Source organism: Strix aluco, chromosome 7 (assembly GCF_031877795.1).
Source record: "Strix aluco isolate bStrAlu1 chromosome 7, bStrAlu1.hap1, whole genome shotgun sequence".
NCBI lineage: Eukaryota > Metazoa > Chordata > Aves > Strigiformes > Strigidae > Strix > Strix aluco.
In genome coordinates, this window is record NC_133937.1 from 39,108,295 (window position 1) to 39,129,792 (window position 21,498).

Genomic DNA, 21,498 nt, shown 5'->3' on the forward strand with positions numbered 1-21,498 from the left:
AAAGGTGAATTCCAAGTCATCTCCTCAATGTCTGAGGATTTGCAGATGCTTTCTTTAAAAAATAAAGAAAAAAGAAAAGACAACCAGGCTGTGATCTATCAAAGAGCCTGGACGTGTGTACAGCCCCGTGGCATCTGCAGAGCCACTGCCCTTGGTGTCAAACAACTTGCCTGGCAGCATCGAAGCGCCTGCTGCTCCGTCCCCACAGGCAGCTCTGATCCTCTGCCCCTTCCATAGGAGGGGGTAAAGTTTTAGCCTTAGCAAAATGTGCGGGGAGAAGAGCTGAGGGTGTTTTTAACCACTGCGTGGCTCATGGGGCTCAGCTTGGAGCTGTGTCCCTTGAGGGGAGCGCTGCCTGTTTGGACTCTGTTTTATAAACAGACTTTTTCTCTTTGAACTAAGTTTTGATACTGACCTGTTTTCATTTTGAAAAGGCCTCTGTCCCTATTACCCAGCTTAAGACCATGTGCACATACCTGATCCTTCCTTCTGGCTTTCCTCTGGAAGCTGCTCCCCCCTCCCCCAGTACTGTTTGCAGGGATAATATGAGGAGGTACCACAATATCCTCCCCAAAAGATGACTTTAAAGAGATCCTCAGTGAATGCCATTGCAATTCTTATCTAGATTCCTTTTAAAAGATAAATGAGTAGACAGAAGAGAGATGGGATGATCCCTGAAGTGTGACTACTGGCTTGTGCCTGTTCTTTAGAAGACTGAATCAGAAGCTCACCTAGGAGAGTTAATGACAAAAGTTATCCAGAAAAGGGACACTTAAACTGAGGATAAATGCTTTGTTTCCGTCCTTGCGGTACATTTTTCCAAGCGGGGATTCCTCTGGGATGTTTATACCAGTGCTCCCTTCCAGACTAACCTCACACCCTGAGGCATCCCATGAAAGCCAGCGAGCATCCCGTGCCAGGCTCTGTGTGCACTGTGGTGGAAACGCTGCAGCATAACAACCTGAGGAACCCCCATTCCAAGTGTGCCCATGGTAAAGTCTCACAGAATCATAAGCGCTCAGGATGATGCTAGGAGCAGGTTTTAAAGCTTCTCGTGCATGAAGTGGATCTGTGCCTCTGTCTGAGAAGGGGGAAAACTCATCTGATACTTGACTGCTGGGGGCTCTGTTACTCATACTGGAGCAGCATCGATGTGTGCTTCACCAGCAGTGCTAAAATTGTTGAAATTCTTTACCTAAGAACCCCAAATTTTAGCTCAGGCTAACAAACACATTGGCAGGAATGCAGCCAGCACGATGTAGGGCACCGCTGCAGCTTCCATGGCTGTTACGGCTCGCAGGGCCTCCTCTGCTCCTGTGCTCTCCCAACGTCACCTTCTGAGCATTGGAAAACTAAGTCACAGCTTTAAAGCAAAGGTTTTAACAGGGGAGAGGCAAAAGGGCAGGGAGGAGCTGTTGATGGGCGCGTCTCAAAGGCCCTGGCAGTACGTGGGCTTTCCCAGCTTACATCATACCTCTGCGTTTTTCCTAGTGTGTGACAAAATGGGTCACACCAGTTTAGGTAATGTAGCTTTACAGCAGGCAGGAGTGTTAGGTGGGCAAGTGCGGAGAGAAGAGACTTGAGTAGTGAAAAGTACAGGTGCTAAGTCAGTGAATATTGAAAACCTGTTACAACATAGGTCTGGCTCATCATGAGAATAAACTGCTTGCGTGTGTGCCAGTCTAAAGCTCGCCTCTACATCTTCATGCCACAATTCCCTGAGCTGCCTTATGTTTGAGTGCTGTCCCAGAGGCTTCACTTAGAGAATGGACTCAGAGAAAAAGCTGAAATCTTGCGTTTTGCACCTGGTCAACGTGACAAAAGCCTACGTCACGGGGGGACACCACTGAGCTGTCCTGTGGTGATCCTGTTTTCAGGCTCCCCTCCCTTCCATCCACTGTCCAAACCAGCCACAGGGCTGTAAGAGTAATATTTATTTTTAATTCTCTGATAGCCCTATAATAAAAATCATTACCACGTTGGCGATACTGCACTTGATTTAGAACATCGATTGTTAATTCTGGCAGTTCTCCTACCAGCAGAGATTTTTAAATAGCAGGAGCTGGATGACTCTTTAGCAGAATAGCTCCTGGGGGACAGGGATTGGTTTTATTGACTGAGTCTCTTTGCCTGTGGGTAACAGCAAAGCTGTGCTGGCTCTTTTTTCTGTAATTGTGAAGTTAACTAGCTTCTGCCGTGCTGTCAAGTAGATATGCCTACATCAAAAATTATTGCATTTGCCTGCTGTGAGGTTTGCAATGTGTCTTATTAAATGTTTTCAGCTGCTGCTAAACATTAAGGTAACCGATAATTTACTGGGTATTGAGGATCTTCTGTGTTCCCAAAGAAAAAGCTGCCTTTATTCAGCACTTCTACAGTTGTTGAATTTGGTGTAACTTTTATCCAGTGTGAAAATTTTCGAGTGAACCCTAAAGCTAAAATAGATCTTGCATAAATAGGAAGCAGAGCTTCTGAGGTGGGAATGAACTATCAAGTAATGGTATATATGATTGCTTTAAAATTTGTTAGTTCTATCATGTTCGCTTTAGTAGGAGCATTCTAATGACTTATTTAGCCAGAGCAAAGCAAGTCACTTATTTAGTTGGAGCAACCATGATGGATAGGTCAGCATGGACTGGGAGTAAGGGGTTTCTCCTTTGGGGAGAAAAAGGAGGAAAATAGATGGTTTATGCCCATCAGAGAGGCGAGCAGAAGGGAGCTGCTGGCTGTCTTGCTGGATAATCCTCCCCTCGTTCCTCTCCAGCTGCCAAACTCCTGGCAGAGCATTGTAATAGCTGCAGTGAGCCGTGGGTTCCCAGGCGTGTTGCAAATGCCCGGCCGGAGGGCTCAGCCCTCCTCCGCCGTGCGTGGTGGGTGCTGCTGCCCAAAGTCACACCTGAGCACCAAGGCCACTGACCGTCCTGCCTGCTTGCCCCTCGTGCTGGCTCCCTTGGCAGGACCAAAACCACTCCTGGCCCCATTCACACCAGATCTCATGTTTTCCTACCAAAAGCCCTTGTGAGGTGAGCCAGGCAGGCAGCAGAAGCCACGCGTGTGGGCTCGAGCTCAGCTTTTGGTATTTCCTAGCCCTGAGGTGCAAGGTGACGGAGCACGTCGCACGCATCCTGCCCCAGCCCTGGCAAGCTCGGAGCTGGGACCTCAGATGCGGAAGGGAAGATTCATCTTTCAGCTGGTTTCAGCCTGGGTCCTTCCCTTGACCTGATCAGACACAGATCCTGGTGAAAAGCAACACACTTCAACGACTGGCAAGTGATGAATGTGTAAAATTACCCTGGGTTTAGATAAGATGGGAGCTTGATTTTTCTTTCAAGAGTGCATCAAGCTGACAGTGCAAGCTTTTTTCCCTTTTTACCTAAGGGTAAACTGCCAAAATTTGTCCTCATTAAGAGGATAAGTGTACTGAACACAGCTCCATTCATTTGAAAGGCTGCCTGGTTGGCAAGAGCCAGACCAATTCCTTTATGATATCATAAAACCTAAATGCAAGGTTAGATTACGTTGCATCCTGTTTTTTTTTTTTTTTCCTTTTTATCTTCTTTCGGTAGAAGTGGCTGTAACCCACATGCACAATCCCTTCTTACTGAGCTTTTGATTCAGCAAACAGATACTAGAACGGTTTGACTTCCTGCTTGCTCATCCCGCATATTTGGCTGTCAGGGCCAGCCCTGTCCTGGATGGCTCCTGGGCAGTCTGTTCTCTTCTGGGAGATGTGTAATTCCAGAGATCTATTATTTTGTAATTTAATTTGGAGCAGGTGCTTCTAAATCCAGGCAGTTACCTGATAACTGACCTTTCTGTGGCCTCATTATAAAATATAACAATCCCCAGGGCACACATCGCTTTGCTACCGCTTTACAGGCTGTCGTGGCATTTTGAGGGAAACAGAGAGGAAAGTTTCTGACAGTTTTCTGCTTCTTCTCCTTGCACTGCCTCACTGGCCTCTCACAGTTGTTTCTTCTGCAGCCTGGCCGAGGTTGGGTGAGTCCATCCATGCAGGGACGGGCAGCTGCTCTTTGGGGCATGAGGGCTGCTGCCTTCCTCGGCCTCATCGCCGCCTGCTAAACCTCCGTCAGCAACATCTGCCAAGCCGATGCTGTTGCAGGAAGCAGAAAGTATGTAGCATAGAGCAGAGAGGGTCATTTTGAGCTCGAGAAGGAAAGTCCTGTCGTTAATTTGAAATAGAACATTCAGATTAAGAATATCAAGGCAGACTTGTTAGTCACCTATGACTTTACTATTGAAATTTGATTATTTTTTTAGTGTTATAATGATTTTGATCTGTAGTTTACATCAAAGCGGACGACCCAGTGACTTTCCAGTGACACATCTCCTCTGCTTCGCAGCCGTACGTGTCAGCAGGCGAGCATAAGGTCTCTTGAGACTTCCAGACTGATTTTTAACAGAGCCAGGTGGTTCCAACAGGCACACAAAAGTGGGAATGTGTTTTGTTTTTTTTTTTCAGCTCTTGTATGGCAATTAGTACTTCATTGAAATAGAAATGCCCAAGCAATGGTAAGCCACCGCTTTTCAATGCAGGAGCTCTTGCTCCTCCGGTATTATTCTATTACAATGACTTTATTTCTCTGCAAGCAAGTGCCTGATATAAGTGTAATTGTATTGTGTGATGGATGCTGGCTGAGTACAACAGTGACAGATGCATGCTGAAACTGTGTGAAAATTTTTGCAGCCAAAGCAAAACTGGCAAATGTTTGGCTTTGTGCCAGCTTCGCTCGCGGGTGCACAGTATCCGACGGTTTAACTGCAATGTTTACAGCACTGAAAAGCAGTTCTAGGCATGGTTCTTGTCAGCAGTGGAGAGCAGATAACATCTCTTATTTTGTTGACCTATGCCGCCCCTCAAGTCTCAGAAACCTTCTTTTATTTTTATTCCCTGCTCTGCCCTCATCATACTTCCAGTTAAACACTTAAGCAGGATGGGAAAGCCCTCTGCTTTGATGCCTTTGAAAGAGCACAGCTGCATAAAGTATTGAGCATTTTAATCCTGAAACTTTATTTTTTGACATAAATAGTGAGAAGTCACCTCTTGTATCTTCTTATCCCCTCTTCAGAAATGCTTTTTTTTAGTCCATGAACATCCCTTGCATCCCAGGACAGCTATCAAGCATGACTGTGAAAATCATATTGTAAAGGAAAACCACACCATAAAAAAAAAAAAAAAATTGTTCTGCTAGCTGCAGAGGTAAGGAGCAAAGGAGCAGAAGGTGCTGACCACTGTTTTGCACGGTGCACTTCTCCTGGGACATGAGCACTAAGCATGATTTTGCATGATGGCATCTGTCCCAAGGTCACGTTCATCTGCTCACCTTCCCTTGGCGGGGCTGGAAGGGAGCTCCCCACTTCTATGTAGTTCTACAGTTGTGTGTCTTTGTGTGCATGTGAAATACTAATTAAACTGGACATGGGGATGGTGCCAGCCATAAATCATTGCTAAGAAAACCCACTATTTGGCACTTGTGTCAGGGCAAAATGACAGTCTGCCGTAGCAGGTGGGGAAGCGGACAACCACACCTGCTCAAGGTGTGGCTCTGCTGTCGACATTAATCAAGGGTCTATAACCAGCCTGAAACAGCATTTTGCTAATATTTCTACAAATTAATAACTACAGGTACTGGGCTCCTATGCTGTCTTCTGTAAGCCCTGGCCCTTCCTCTTGCTACAACAGCCATGGATGAAAGCACCGAGCAAAGGGAGCATGGAAAGCGGTCGGTGCTGTTGCTGTTGGGAGGTTTGTGACGGTGACTGACCACAGGTGACTTTGTCCAAGCGCTCATGCTCCTACCCATGAACAGGAGCCTGCAAGCCTGCCTGCAATCACCAGGGCACTGCCATGGGGACCTGCAGGAGAAGATCCCTAAGCAGGGAAAGGACAGTGGTAAGAATTACAGGGAAGGGATCTTACCCCTGTGCTCGGCACTGGTGAGGCCGCCCCTCGATGACTGGGTTCAGTTTTGGGCCCCTCACTCCAAAAAGGCCATTGAATGACTCGAGCGTGTCCAGAGAAGGGCAACGGAGCTGGTGCAGGGTCTGGAGCACAGGTCTGATGGGGAGCGGCTGAGGGAACTGGGGGGGTTTAGTCTGGAGAAGAGGAGGCTGAGGGGAGACCTCATCGCCCTCTACAACTCCCTGAAAGGAGGGTGCAGAGAGGGGGGATGAGTCTCTTGACCCAAGGAACAAGCAATAGGACAAGAGGGAATGGCCTCAAGCTGCACCAGGGCAGGGTCAGACTGGCTCTTAGGAAGTATTTCTTTGCAGAAGGGGTTGTTGGGCGTTGGAATGGGCTGCCCAGGGCAGGGGGGGAGTCCCCATCCCTGGAGGGGTTGAAGAGTTGGGTTGACCCAGCGCTGAGGGATCTGGTGGAGTTGAGAATGGTCAGTGTGAGGTTCATGGTTGGACTGGAGGATCTTCAAGGTCTTTTCCAACCTTGATGATTCTGTGAATTGCAGGACAAAATGAAGCATCAATACCTTCACGACCGTTTCTCATCATCCCCTGCCCCTTGAGATCCCAAATTACAAAACCGTGTCTCTGATCCTCCTTTTCAGATCCAAAGGGTGAAGCAGAAGCGCATCCATGACGTGCCGATGTTGGTGCACCTCTGCAGAAAGCTGGGGCAGCCACTGCTGTCCCGGGGTCCAGGAAAATCCAGAAAGCAGAGGTGGGAACCAGCCCCTCTGTGCTGCATGGGCAAGGGGACAGCGGTGGTGGTACGGAGAGGAAGAGCCTGTCTAGGAGCATGTTTTCACAGTGGTGCCTCCAGGGAGGAGCAGATCCATAAGGTCCATGAGGCCCATTCCTTTGGGATGGGTACTGGCATCACATACTTCAGGCCACATCTACTCGGAGGCGTTTAAGTGGCACATTTACCAATGGAAACTTGTAAGTATTACACTAATGCCTACCATAAAGATAAAATCAAATTACTCTGAAGGCAAAATAGGCTATTTTGTTAATTGAACTATACACACAGCTTCAATTTGAATGGAAATGATCAGCCATGATTGTCCATATTAAATAGTCATTTTTCTTTACATCCTCTTTTCAGCGGTATCCTTAAAAGAGAATGACATCTTTTGGTGCATTTTCAATGGGTCTTTCCTGTTCTTTCTTCTTAGAATATCTTGCGTGGTCATAGAAATATATGATAATGATAGAAGCAATGTTCAGAAAAATGATGAGCAGCATGATCCAATATGAATATCCGTAAGCGTGTTCAGATTTGGTATGTGTCTGCAGAAAAGAAAAACATCCATTGGCCAATTCTATGGACAGGCCATATTCTTCTATGTTCACAGGAAAAAGTATCATGGCTATAAGTATGAAGATTCCTAGAAAATGTAAGTACAAATGTTAGAGGTGAAACTGTAGTATTATTTAAGTGGCTACTTGTAGATATTCTACTTAAATTGGTTAGAATACCTGGACTAAGACAAAGATTAATCTACTGTTTCCCATTAGTAAAATATGAGGTCATTTAAAGGACATTTGTCCCACCTAATAGTATCTGCCAGGTGTTTTGACATTGGCAACTATATCTTCTTCTAAAATTAATGGATTCTTACTGACTTTTCTTAGATAAGGCTATTTAATGTATTTTTTTTTCATTGAATTTAGTGCTGATGAATATATTATATTCACTCTTCAGGTGATTTTCAGAAAGCCTATTTGATATGAGCCCGAATATCACAACTGGATAAAACCCTGAGCAACCTGCTCTGTGTTCAGGGTTGGCCCAGGTTTGCTCAAGAGCATAGACTTAGAGACCTCATTTTCTTTCCAACCTGAATTATTCAATGACTCTGTGATGACTCAAAATGAGATGTCTTACTAGATCTGTATCTATTCCCTATACCCTTCTGAATATACATGGAATTTGGTTACTTTGACATTTATTTAAATAATGTTTTTACATCTCTACTTTCATAGTGCTAATGGAGGTATAATCTCTGATCATTGGTGAAAATATTTCTATTCCTTCCCTCTAAGTACACCATTCTACACATGTTCCCACTGAAACAGGTTCAGCTTTTGTTTTTTTCAGGAGGACACTGGACTTTCAGGCCATCTGGTAGGAGAATTAGGATCCTTCAAGATACACTCACACATCAAGTGGTGCGTGATATTTTCATAAAACCACACCCATGGCAAAATAGACTTCCAGGTCATAGCACTTACAGGGCTGTAAAAAGTAACCACAATCTTCAGTCAACATGGGGGTTTACTTTCTCACTAATACTTATTTTGGCAAGCCCACGGTCCTTTCATTTCAGGTCAAATCTTGCAGATTCAGGCTGCGTAACAGGTGCTGGGCTCAGGAAACTAACAACTTTCTCATGTGATGAGACAATGATCCACTTCTCTCAAAAGTTAAATAACTGTCTAAGCTAGGCTTTTGCTCACTTTTCTTATTGTGTTTCAAGGCATCCACAGCTGTTTCAGCATTTATTTTTTTATGCTGTGGTAGCCATGTCTGGAGAACAATGGGTGGGTTTCACCCCCCCACCAATACTTGCTATGATTAAGACTACATTTATCTATACAATTCCCTTTCCACCAAGGTCTGATTTTGACAAAGGCAGCTCACAGAGTGCGGCCCCAGGACAGGACGATGCTGCTGAGAACACGGCCAAGGGTGAGCAAGCTCCCGCTCCACCAGCGGAGCGTCTTCGGACCTGAAGCGTTTTGAAGGACGAAATGCCCATGCTGAAGTATTCTGTAATCAGATGTCTTTAAAGAAAATTTTCTGAGTGCAAACCTAGTATTAGAGGAACACATAATCCTCTTGAGGAAAACTGAGTGTGAGAGCTGAAGTCATTACCGCAACGAGATTAAGAGGGTAGGAAGGCTTCTTGGGAGCAGCCAGACTCAAGTCTACCAGGTGAGTGAGGGCTTACACCTCCAGGGACCTGTTTGACAGAGTTCATGTCTCTTAACAGCTCAGTGTCTTTACCATTTTTTTTTCCTGCTTAGGGAATGTTAAAACTTACTTTTTATGTGTGAAAGTGTTTTTTAGAGAAGGAAATAAATTTCACCATGACTCAGTCCTCCTAACTGCCAGCTCCCCATGTTAATGCTGTTGTGGATGTATTTGATTCAACACATTTGTTGGAAATTAAGCTAGAGTCCATCCTGTAGATTAGACCTTAGAGGCCTAATTTGGTATGTATGTAACCCAGCAACAGATACGCTGCAAATACTACAAAATAGTGATGTAAGGTCTTAAAGAGGTTACAAATTGCAGTGTAGTCACATCCAGTGCATGCTTTTCCTTTAGTTTCATTCTGTATTTGTCAGTTTACTCTGTTTTTCTCAACATGCATCATGCATGAAGTGACGCTACACCTGTTGGGGCTTCTTCATTTCCATTTTTCCTGCTAGTGAGTCCAGACTCCTACTGATCGATGGTGTCACTTCAAGTACATACTAGTATTTTACTTGTACTTAAAAGATAGTTTCCAGATATCCCAGCAGACATGGTTAAAAACCAAAACCAAATGAACGGAGTACTTTTTCCAAGTGTTTCCTTTTACAGATATATATTTCTTAATCTTGGAATTGATGAGAATACAGTATTCATCTATATGGTGGGCAGAAAGTGGTCAGCATGGAATGCGTTACTCACCGCATAAGGAATTCCAGGTATAGACTCCTGTGGGTCCCAAAAACGTCTGGTAGGGATTACTGACAGCATTAGTGCAGGTAAATCCAGAACTCAGAAGGGAACTCAGTAAACCGAGAACCAGAATCACAATAATTGCAGTGATTGTGCTTTTCGCCTTGGTGCTCCTCAGGTTATCTGCAACTGAAATACAGTGGCTCAGCAGTGATAATCAGCCTTCCCTGCACAGTCTGGTGGGCTCAGATGACCTTAAGACTTACTGACGTGGCTGCAATTAAAAGCTAGTAACCAGAGATTGGTCTGATCTGTAGAGATCAGGTTGTAGAAGGAAGAGTAGGTTTGGACACAGCACGTGAACCCAAATCCAAAATGGGGTGAAGGTACATTAGTCTGACATAAGTACATGCCTGCTAATCCTGCGGGCACACAAACCTCCCAGGCATCAGGCCGGGTAGTAAACTTCTCTTCCTTAATACTTCTGTAAATATTTTCTCTTGACATGGCCAGACAGAAATTCTGTGCCTAAATCAGATCAAAAAACTAGGTGTTCCTCTGCCCATCATTCCCGAGATGTCTGGTAACTTCTACAGATACATATTTAAAACTTGGCTCCAATTGTAGATTGTTCCATTTAAATATGTAGTCCCGCCTTCTATTGAATAAATCTGACACAGGGAACAGCTTCTAAAAGTCCAGTAAAGCCATTGGCCTGGAAGGGTGAGGTGCATTTGTAGGACAAACGTCACTGAGCATGGTCATTCATGGACAGATGAGGCAAGGTTGAGCTGGTGTTCACACCCTGACCAGATCTGTCTCTACATCCTGCAAGGAAAAAAAAAATGGGTGGAGGCAGTGGTGTAGCTGGCCATATACACACGGCATGTACAGCCAACCCCTCCAGGACTGTAACCAATTTTTTTGTTTTTGCCTAAATCCTTCTAGTTATTTGGTACGTTGCTGATAATAAGAGACACAAATGTGAATGCAATATACCCAAAGTGTAATTGCAGTATAGCTGCGTTGCAATATATTATTTTCCTCCTTTCAATCTAAAGATTGAAAAGGCAACTATAATATGCCTGTGGCTGCCTTACCCTATAACAAATACAGAAACAATGTTTTCAAGCTCTATTCAAATGGGTGTTGTGATAGACAGCCATCTGTAGGAAAACTTCCATTCTATGGCGCTTTTAATACAAAGCCGTTACTGCAAAGTATTCAGTTAGTGCATAAATTGGAGAAATCATAGCAGAAAAGATAGTAAAATCCCCATAAAAAGAAAATAAACACTCATAACAAAAAGAAGAGCTATTGGAAATAGATGAAAAGGAGAGCTGCTCTCTCATTTTATATAATATTCCTGGTAGAAGTTAATTTCTGTTTGAGGAAATGGCAGGTAAGGATGTGTTATGGAAATCAGTTGTAAATTTAAGCAATTCTCCCCGAAGAATAGGGAAGATGGGCATTCAGGGGACATCACTCAATTAAATGGAAGCGAGCACACTGCTGATTGTACCATGTCCTTGCGCTGAAGCAGCCTTACTGCTTGGGCATTGCCTAGTTCAAGAAATAAGTCTGGAGCCAAACCAGACAGGTTTGTGCAATTTCCCTCTGGCAGCCTCACTTAATTTTATCACTCAGAACATCTCCAGAATTGGCTGCTACACCTATTGCCCCCCCTAATTGATCTTGTTTATCTCTGACAGTGATTCGCAGTTTAGGGGATGTAATTTTGTCAGACTCTGCTTGTTGTAAGCACGTCTGCAACAGCGCAAGACTAAAGGTTATAAATAAAATGCTGTTTTCATGGTGGCAGATTATTTTTTTTTTTTTCCTAAATGAAGTAGTCTGTGCAAACTGAAGGAATGTACAGTAGCTGATCTACTTGAATGGGATCGATAGTAACCCACAGATGGATAACCTTCACATCATATAACCTCCATTATATGTAAAATAACCTCATTCCAGAATGAAAACAGAGGCTTTTGCCTTTGCTAGGTCTCACCTTAATTTCCTGTATATTTTTTTTTTTTTTTTTAAATTCATCTTTAACTCTTGTATGGTTGGAGAGAATTTCCCAAACTTTTACTGACCAGAGTGTGAATGACATCCAGCTGCCAGCCTGGAGGTCTTTTCTAAGCAGTGCTGATCTGGAAGTTTTCACGAGGTCTACGATCATTTACGACACATAATGGATGGTTCATTTAAAGAAAACAAAACCAAAAAATACCAAAGTAGAGTTCAACCTAGCTTTCTACTTTTCAGGATATCCCATATCGCATCTGGAAACTGATGATAACATTAACGAGGTTCCAGCAATTTTCAAGCATTTGTCATGTATTTTAAAAGTTAGAAAGTTCATCGATTCGTCTCTGCTACAGCAAATTTCAAAGACTTCCTTGTGTGCCGTTGGCCTTGCTGGTTGCCAAGAGTCAGATAAATCCTGACTTTACGAGACTCTCTGGGTGTGCCTCTTCCTGCACCTTGCTCACAATTTTTATGTGTTTGGCTTGGAAACAAACAAATCTGTAAAGAAACTCCTTTTACAGACTATTAGAGTCATAGGTGGCTCCTTTCTAAGACAAATCATTAAAATGGCTAATGAAGACTCGATGGACTTATGTTATTTAATAACTTTTACATTCTGCCAGATCATTCTGCTCATCCCCTGAGTCTCTGATGTAGCCGTATTGATTTATTGCTCTATTAAGGTCGCTCATGGCAGTCAGTGAAAGAGGCTACCCTGACCAGGCAGTTCATGCACTGTACACTTGCAGAAACCATATTTGTGGGTTTCTTTTTCATCTTTACTCTTGGAAATTTCTCTTAATGTTGTGGTTTCTGAAAGAATAAGTTATGGTTTTTGTAAAGGCTGTTGATAATCTACTTTTGTATGGCTATTAATAAAAGCCAACCTGGGCTATTGCTAACAAGTGATCTATAACCCCAGGCTCTTGCCTTTGATTTACTCTTTTGTCGTTTCCATTCTCCCTTTCTCATACAAGAATATGACAATGTCTTTTGAGAAGCATACTCAAGGTGCGCAGCAGAGACCCCCAGCCAGGCCGTATTTGCTGAGCTACAGATCGCACTGTGATTTAAGAGGATGCTTATAACTCTTCTTACTGGTGTCTGAAGTGTTAGGGTGGAGAAAGCACAGCACTTCATTTCTCCATAGCACAGGCAATCCATTTACTTAAGGATATCATCAAAGGAAAGACATCTACTCTCTTAGGAGGACCTGACTATTTGAATTTAAAAATGGTATGTATGCAATTCTGTGAAGTATTTTTCTTATCTCAAGAATGTACGGAATCACACTTAATATAAAATGTGACAATCATGCCTAGTATGGAGCCTAAGAATTAATTTAAAATCAGTTCATTTCATCTTGGATATATGCCCAGCTGAACTAGTGAGGGATGTGGGCAAATCCCTATTTAGACTAGTCATAAAGCATGACTTTCTTTCAACAGCTGTTGAAAGCAACTAGTAACACCCAAAACTCACTTGTTTTGTTCATCCCTGAATGGCTGATACATGAGAATTGAGAGAACATTTTGTAAATAAGCACAAAAACCTAAATCTGGTCACTACCACCAAAATACACGTAGACCATGCAAAGAACTGAAATCCTTTACTGATGCAAGTGTTCTGTGAGTGCTTGTCATTAACTGTAATTAAAATCTACCCGATGGTAGTGCCTAGGCCCTGGGACTGGGTTGCGTTAGCGACTGCAGCCTCGCTCTGCAATCAGCTCTCCATGGGTGGACTCCTGGTTTCACATGGAGCCCTATTAAAACCAGCAAGAGTCTGCCCACGTGGCGCAAGGTTTGGAGCTTGAGCCAACTGGTGTGGGGAGATAGAATCATATATAAACTATTTTTATAAATGCATATTTACTCTTCTAAAAATTACTCCGATTATTCTGATATGACTGTAAATAAACTGGTTGAATGACTTGTGATTTTGTATTGTTATGTGATGAGCTCAATGTATGCTGTATGCTTTGCTAGGAACACCGTTGTGTTCAGATTTTTCATTGCAATATAATTGTTATAATGTGAACTGGCTTGGCCACCATAAGAACTTGGGTGCCTGCTTGTACAGATACAATTTCTGTACTAAATTAAGCTGGGAAAGAGCTTGCAGATGGGAACCATCTGGAGGCTTAGGTCTGCTATGCTCTACCTTGGTGGCTTCTCTGTGATGGGACATCTTACAAAGCCTACCAAAACCAAAAAAATTTCTTAAAGTACATCGCATGTTTCAAAATTGTTTGACCTATTCATCCAAATTTTCGTTAGGTTTCTTTCAACTGGCTTTTTTCACTTTCACACGTGTGTATCAGCACTATTGCTCTGAACTCGATGAGACAGCAAGACATAAAACAAGTGCAAATCCTTGATCCTTGCAACAGCTTTCAGGCTTATCTACCTTTGGGCTTTGTGAAAGCTCTTCACAAAAGGTAGAGTTACTTGTGCATAGAGTTCAGTAAATCTTTGCTGAACTGTGTGACACCAGTATCGAGTCTGTGGTTCGTACTTGGTATGCATAACTTCTTGTTTCTGTTTTGCTTTTTCTCATGTTTTGCTTCTCATGCTAGGGTTTTTTCATGCTTGTCTTAACTTTATCCAAGGTTGCTCTAGGTAAAAGCCCTTCTGCTCTTCCCCTTTTTAATTTTGTTTTATCCCCATGTAGCATCCCTCTGCCCTTATCTCTCAGTTTTTCTGTCCTCCTTAATTATTTAACCTTTTATTCTTTTTCTTCTGTAATAATTCTACCATTGAGGATAAATACCAGGAACTGCAGATGCACAAAAAGTAAGATCTGTTGCATAACAACATAAGACACAGTTTAATTTGAATCTACTGGATGTTTGCTGAAATGTTTTTCTAATAACCCTCTTTCCAAATCTCATCTCAGAGGTTTTTTTTGAAAGTCACGATGACGAGAAGTCACCTGAAAACCGTGCATTGGGTGAGAGAAGAAAGGCCTTATAACGGATGAGAAGCTATTTTGTAATCCATACTTCACAGTTTAGCATAAGAGAAAAAGACACGAGCAAGCCTAAGTTTTGAAAATATACTAATCAAATGGTTAAGTTTCATAATATCACTTAAAAATTGAATGAGATGCTCTTAAAGAAAGAAATAAAAGGAATATTGTCATTAATACGTAGGTGCAGACATGTATAAACACCATATCTATTTAAATTATTCTTTTACGTGTTTTGGTCTTTTCCCTTCAGCAGCCTCATAAAACCTTCCTCCTTAAAAATGATGCTACATTTGATAGTAGGTGGCAAAATGTTTTAAATCAAACAACAAATTTAACGTAACAAAACTTAAAAAAGAAATCCTGGAAGGTGAATTAGGTATGTGATCCTTTAATAAAATGTTAATTGAACGATGTTGCTTTTTTGTTCCTCACTGAAAGCTTCTGAAAATGAAAATCAGTTTCCCACAAAGTTCCTATTTTGTATTTTTAACTTGTTCCTAGGCGTAGGCTGAGTTCACAGGTAACTAGAAGAAGTTGCTATTGGCAAGAATGTTGTGGCATTTCTGTGCTTTTCTGGGGTCTTTATACCACTTAAATCCCCAGACTGGAATACAAGAATACAAGAATACAAGAACGAGCTGCGGTTCCTACGTCCATCACCTGCATGAGCGAGAAGACGCCATCCATTTCCAGGCACAACACCACTCACCTTGGAAAGTCTTTTCTGAAACCTGAAGCCCCGCATCAACGAACTGTTCACAGGTACCACTAAAAAGTCCGTAGGTGAGACTCACGGTAATGCTGGAGTTCGTGCCAGAAAAGCGAACCTGACTACTCATCCAGTGCTGGGTTGCCAGCACGACACAAATCATCACGAAAGAGCACACACAGGTCAGAAAAGCAGATGCAAACATGGCTGTTTTTTTTCTGGACGGCATTTTGTCAGACAGCGATTTCCCACCAATTCAGGGTAACTTCTTCTCTTTAGTCCTGCTTAGCATGAAGCTGTTTCCTCCTTCTCGCTATCTGGGATCTGCTCCCTGTGCTAGCAGAAAGGTACCCTGGTAAACTTTAAGCAAACAGCAGTGGTAATAAAAATGCAAAATAACTGAACTTTGGTCTGGACAAAAGGTGTTGCCATAGTTACAACAAAACCAACCTGGCAAAGGCCAGGAGGAATCATCAGCAGATGATTTATGATTGCCTTGCCAAGCCGTAGCTTTTCAGATCACGGCTCTGGAGCCATCTCCTAGAGCCTGACTCCTGCGGGTTCCCAGCTCGCCTTACTGCTTTCTGGGACAGTTTTTACTCCACGAAAAAATTTTCTTGCCTGTTCTTGCTTTTTCTCTTGAAAGGCTGATAACCAGGCTGGAAAGAATTTTTGCTAAATCTGTATCTAATCTGTATCTAATGTGTTATGTTAAAGAGTAATAAAAAGTTCCTTCTCTGTTCAAATTCCCAGCTTGCTTAACAGCTACTCAACTATCTCTTTTGTGACCTGTTTTAAACTCTTTATGCTCTTTGTGAAAACACTGGGTTGGTCTCGGCTTTGGCAGAGGTAAGGAGATTCTATCTACTCTCAATAGATTATTTTCTAAGGAAGTGTTATAATTCTTAATTAAATTCCACATATTTTCACACAATAATTCCTTCCCTTCTCTTTGACCTTTTCTTTTTGACAGGGAGGGAACAAATAGGGATTCATTTCAATGAAGGAGTGGATATGTAAAGGGAGCGATACTGAAGAAAATCTGTTCTGGACTACAAAGCAAGAGAATATATTCTTTTGTTCAGCCCAAATTGACCTAAACAAAGACAAAAGACAGTAACAACATGATATCAAACAGAACATATATTGCTTAATAAAAACACTGAAGACAAAGTTCTGGAATTTGAGCTAAACTAGGCACTAGTGTCCCCATTTTGTTTGTGTGAAATCTGAAACGTAAATTAATAATCTATTGTCAGGATAAAGTAACAGAGATTATATTAGCTTTTATTTCTATTAATTATAATGTCATTATTTCACGTTATACTGAACCCACACTTCTGGATCATCCAGAGGTTTTTTAATTAACCTTTAGGAAGCAGTCTGTTTTAACGGTGCTTCTAAAAGAGCTATCTTCCTGAAGCTTGACTGGTTTGTCCTGTAAAGACATTGAGAGATTAAAGTTTTATGAATTTGAAATGGCAAAGAATTTCTTGGGAGGAGAAAATACCTCTTCTGTAATGCAGTGATATTATACTCTGATTCTTCTAGTGTTATGATTTCTTGATTCAAAACTTTAAAGCAGTGATCACATTTGAAATCAATGTAATTAATTTCATTTTTTAAATGTGATATGGTCTTGTGTATTTTTTTCAAATTATATGGGACTTTAATGATACTTTTGATGTCATTGCTCTTAAGAATTTATACATTTTATTCATAAAAAATTCATATGCTTCATATATGTACTTAACACACATAACATAGCAGAAATCAGTCAGTATACAATTTAAGCACGGAAGAACAAAGGGAAGCTTTTCAGCTCTTTGAAAGGCATAAGAAACAAGAGACCTGCCTCTCCTTTTCTGTTCCGTACTTCAGTTAAATTTTAACCACAGCAGTATGGGCAAGCTTTATTAGACTGATCCACCTCCATGGGTTTATTAATGCAATAGTTCTATTCGCCACTTAGTTGCATACAAAGAACGTAGTTCAAGGATTTTTTTTTAATAGTGAGGTAAAAATCTGCCTGCCTGCCATCAGCCCTATGCTGTCAGCTATGCCACTTGTCCCCTGTGAAATACATTTTAAAAAATACATATCTAAGAATTGCTATTTGTCTTGGTACTAACTTTGAGGGAATAAATTTTCGGCTGCTGCTCAGTGGCCCTCCTTTGGCAGACTTGAGAGAACCAAATTTAAATGAACTGAGCATCCACACCTTTAAAAATGCTAAATAACAGAGACTAAGAGCTGTAGTGGATAGCCTGTAGTCTTTTCTAAGCAATCTTATTCAATTATATTTAGTTTTTGGTGACCCAGCTCAAATTTTTGTGGCTCAAATTGTTGCAACGCTCCTGTGGCCAGGGAAATTGCTCTGTAAATGAGACCTTTTTCTTCCCTGCCACCTTGTAGCTAATCTATAATCTGTATGATTCTTTGTGTCTTTTTTTCCTCTCAGTTACCTAAAAAAGCATTATATAACTTGTAATGAAAATTGTAGTTTGACATGACACACCCCATCACTTGAGAGAAAAGAGAAGCAGTTGGTTTCCTCCAACTCAGAGAAAATATTTCCCGATCAGCACCTTAACGACTCTGGCCCCGTTAATACAGACTGAGCCTTCCACAACAGTCAAACAGAAAAAGCAGAGTAATAAGTTATGAATCAGATGGACAGCAGAGAGATTTGGAATCCTTTGCTATATAAAATTATATATTGCTCTGTATTTTTAAAGGTAGAGTATGTGACTGTTTCTCTTTCGTTTATGTACAAGTTAGTTCGCTTTAAGCAACCGGATATGTAAAAATATAAAATGAAAGCTTTTAATTGCAAACATTTCATATACATTTATTTTTCTGCATTGCAAACAGATTCTTACATGTGAAAAAGAAAAAAATCACACAGCGGTTTGCTGCTTTGCCCACAGCTCTGGAGAGATGCCATCTCCCGATGGATGCCATCTCCCAATGGATGCCATGTCTTAATGGAGGCCATCTCCCAATGGATGCCATGTCTTGATGGAGGCCTTCTCCCAATGGATGCCTTCTCTTGATGGAGGCCATCTCCCGATGGATGCCATCTCCTGACGGATGCCATCTCCCAGTTGCAGCAGGCAGAATCCGAGGGTAAGTGTGCTCAGCCGTGCTCAGCAGCAGCTGGGGAAATTCAAGATGAAGTCACTGCAAATTATTTACTGTTCTGCTGCAACTGCAATGTTTAGCAACGGTTGCTGGTAGTTAAAAAAATTCCATATTTAGTTAAAATCTTTCATTTTAAAAAACAACTGACAGGTGACAAGATGACTTAGCAGTGTGGTTGGCAGGCAGTTGCGCTGATATTTGATTTTCCTTGGACACCACCTTTGGGGTACACCCTTGTGTACCACACAAAGCCTTCACACCCTTTTTATTTCCATTTTCCATGTCTAATTGCGGAGGAGCTCAGCACCTGTGATGGCAGGATCCTTGAGCTGCACTTGACCCAAAAGGAGTCGATGAAGCCTCACGCGAGGCAGATGTATGTGCAGCATTGCAGGATCAGGCTTTGCATTATCAACACTGCCTCTACCTCTTCTAAGATGGATAAATTGTAATTGAAACAAATTATTATAAATGTACTATAGAATACTAAGAACGAGATTGATTTTTTTCTCTCATTGCTTTGCAGCCAGCATTCTGAGTGGTGACGGAAATAGGGATTTGTTTATGCCTTTTGGACGGGGTGGGGAAATCGGATAAAGCATCATGAATTTTATTGTAGCTGGAGATGAAAAATTTGAAGCTCAACTGAACTGCAAAATTATTGCAACAACTGTTTGGGAAAGTGAGAGGGTTGCGATCACAACAATTTTTGTGTGTCCATACCTTGTGAGGTGGATTTGTACTATTCCATCTTTTAATTTCATTCTTCTCTGGCTCTGACCTTTTTTACAGCACTATTGAAAAAAACCCAAGAGTGTTTTAAATGTTGTTTGGATTTCTTCCCAGAAAGTGACTAAATCTTCTCAGCTGAAATCTCCATCACTAGATAGTTACTGATTTCTGGGCTCTGATGCTGGAGCGTATTGGTTGGTATTGGAGTGACAGCCGGAATGTTGCACTGCCACCAGCCTCTCTGGAGCAGCATCCTTTCACACGAGCAGTCAGCAGGAACAGTGACTGCTTCTTTCCATCTTGAAAGAAAAAAAAGGTGGAAGATCCCAAAGTCAGCACACTGGTATCAACGCAAACATGATGAGCAAAATCCTATATTCAAGCGATTGCCTGCTGCAAGAGCATTCCTCAGTTTTACTATCTGAGTATGCTAGCTGGTGTCTGATCTGGTATTTTGAGGCACAACCTGTGCTGCTCCAGAATATATTTACAACACAACTGTTTTGGACTCAGACACCTGAAGAGGTGATGGCCAAATATGCCTGGTCTTGGTAGAGGAGGAAAAGCGGTCTCCTCCGCTTGCTGTGAGCGCTCCTTCCCAAATGGAAACACCACTTGCCTCACGCGGCGGCTGCAGGGGCAGCCCTTCAAATTGCCTTTTCTCAAAGATTTTTAGATTGAGAAATTAAGCATTAGGTTTTGATAAGAAATTAATTCTTTCATTGGGAAGTTTATCTCCTAAAACTTCTCACACAACACATGCCCTGGCAGGAGAAGGAGAGCAGCACCTTGGGTAGCAGCTCACTGAACAGCTTCTTGCCCGTCCTGTTTCTCTCCATTTCCAAGTCGTAAAATGTTTGGGGGGTTGAGCAGAACGGCATAGGTCATTCTGGTAAAATAAGAAACTTTAAAATAAAATTTTGAAAGCATAGAGACGTTTTCCATTTTTCTTTAATCCCAAAGGTGAGTGACTGCAGTTCCAAAACAGCTGAGCTCCACTAAGGCCTCCAAGATGTCCAAGGGTATCTTTTTTCCATAGCGCAAAAGATGACTTGGAAAACTTTAAAATACTGCGTTTAGGCATTAACAAGTTGCTGTCATTCATGATTGAATAGTGCAAATTGAGTGGTCAAGTTCAGTTTATTGAAGAGTGGGGGAAAATGCCTTCTGGCCTTGTAAGAAGCAGAAAATATGGCCTTTGCAATAATTCCAATTTAATAAAATGTGGCTTTGAAGCTGTGTCAAGGTTCGTACTGTTTAGAACAAACCCTGCAGGTGGAGATGGAGAGAAGAGCTGGCAGGGAAGGCTTTCATTTCTTGCTATTTCTGTAACAATTATAAAGACATGTAGTCTTGAATACTTAAATATATTCCTAGATACTCATAATTTTAAATTCCAAATGTAAAAATCTTAGACAAATACCTCTCTGAAGTCATTAAATTAGCTACCACTAGGACGTTACATATTCTCATGCTTTTGCCCAATTATCCGTACTTTAAAGAGTTTTTCCTGTATTTTTAGGCTGAGATATATTTGCAGTTACAGAAATCACATGTCTGTATCTGTTATTTGCTGTGCTGCCTCTGATTTTCTAACTTCTTCAGTACATTTACAATTTGTGTCCCAGTATGTCAGTAAGGAGAGAGATCTACTGTGCTGCTACCAAGGGCAGAGTGGAGATTTCTCAGTAAATATGGAAGCCTGGAAAATATTTGGAGAGCTTTTGTCTAAGTGAAGGAAAGTGGTAGGATTATACTCAGTATCATATGTTTTAATTAGACTATAGATGCTTCTCCTTGAAATCCTTTCTCTCAAGGCAGCGACCACACATTATTGTCTTTTGGGTTTACAGGCATTGTGCAGAAAGCAGCAAACACATTTTTTTCTTACTTGGTGCTATCAGGTTCACTATCATGCTGAAATACCAGAAATGAATTTTTGGTGTTCAAATATTGCCTATTTCCTAGCATATATTTATTGAGCTTGAAGCAGAGAAGCTACGTTTTGTAACAGAGAGTAGCAAAGTGACTGTAATTGCTCATGGGAAAGTTTCCACCACTTCCACTGGATTAATGTTACTTCCACCAGGGCAAAACAAGGCTGCAGGTGCCGGGTCCTGCCAGAAGCTGTCGGAGGTCCTGCAGCTCCGCCAGCAAATTGGAAGCAAGGCTTGCCAACGAGCTGACATTTCGGAGAATGTATTTGATTTGTGATGGAAAGAAAGCAAAAGACAGATGACCGGTGGACTGTGAG

General features: G+C 41.9%; 1 protein-coding gene across 1 annotated transcript; it reads right to left on the reverse strand.

Annotated features, from left to right (window-relative positions):
* Positions 1 to 6,382: 6,382 nt before the first annotated feature.
* Positions 6,383 to 15,668, reverse strand: CLRN3 (clarin 3). Its single transcript, XM_074830100.1, has 3 exons — positions 15,369 to 15,668; positions 9,662 to 9,841; positions 6,383 to 7,367 (listed from the first exon to the last, which is right to left on the reverse strand). Exons 1-3 carry the CDS (start codon positions 15,595 to 15,597, stop codon positions 7,093 to 7,095), a joined length of 684 nt encoding a protein of 227 aa, XP_074686201.1. The 5' UTR covers positions 15,598 to 15,668; the 3' UTR covers positions 6,383 to 7,092.
* Positions 15,669 to 21,498: the final 5,830 nt, after the last annotated feature.

Coding starts and splice junctions, on each gene's coding strand:
- CLRN3 (XM_074830100.1), bottom strand. CDS start 15,597: ATGCCGTCCAGAAAAAAAACAGCCATGTTTGCATCTGCTTTTCTGACC. Junction 9,842..15,368: donor TTCAGAAAAGACTTTCCAAG/GTGAGTGGTGTT, acceptor ACTGTATTTCAG/TTGCAGATAACCTGAGGAGC. Junction 7,368..9,661: donor TACCTGGAATTCCTTATGCG/GTGAGTAACGCA, acceptor TACATTTTCTAG/GAATCTTCATACTTATAGCC.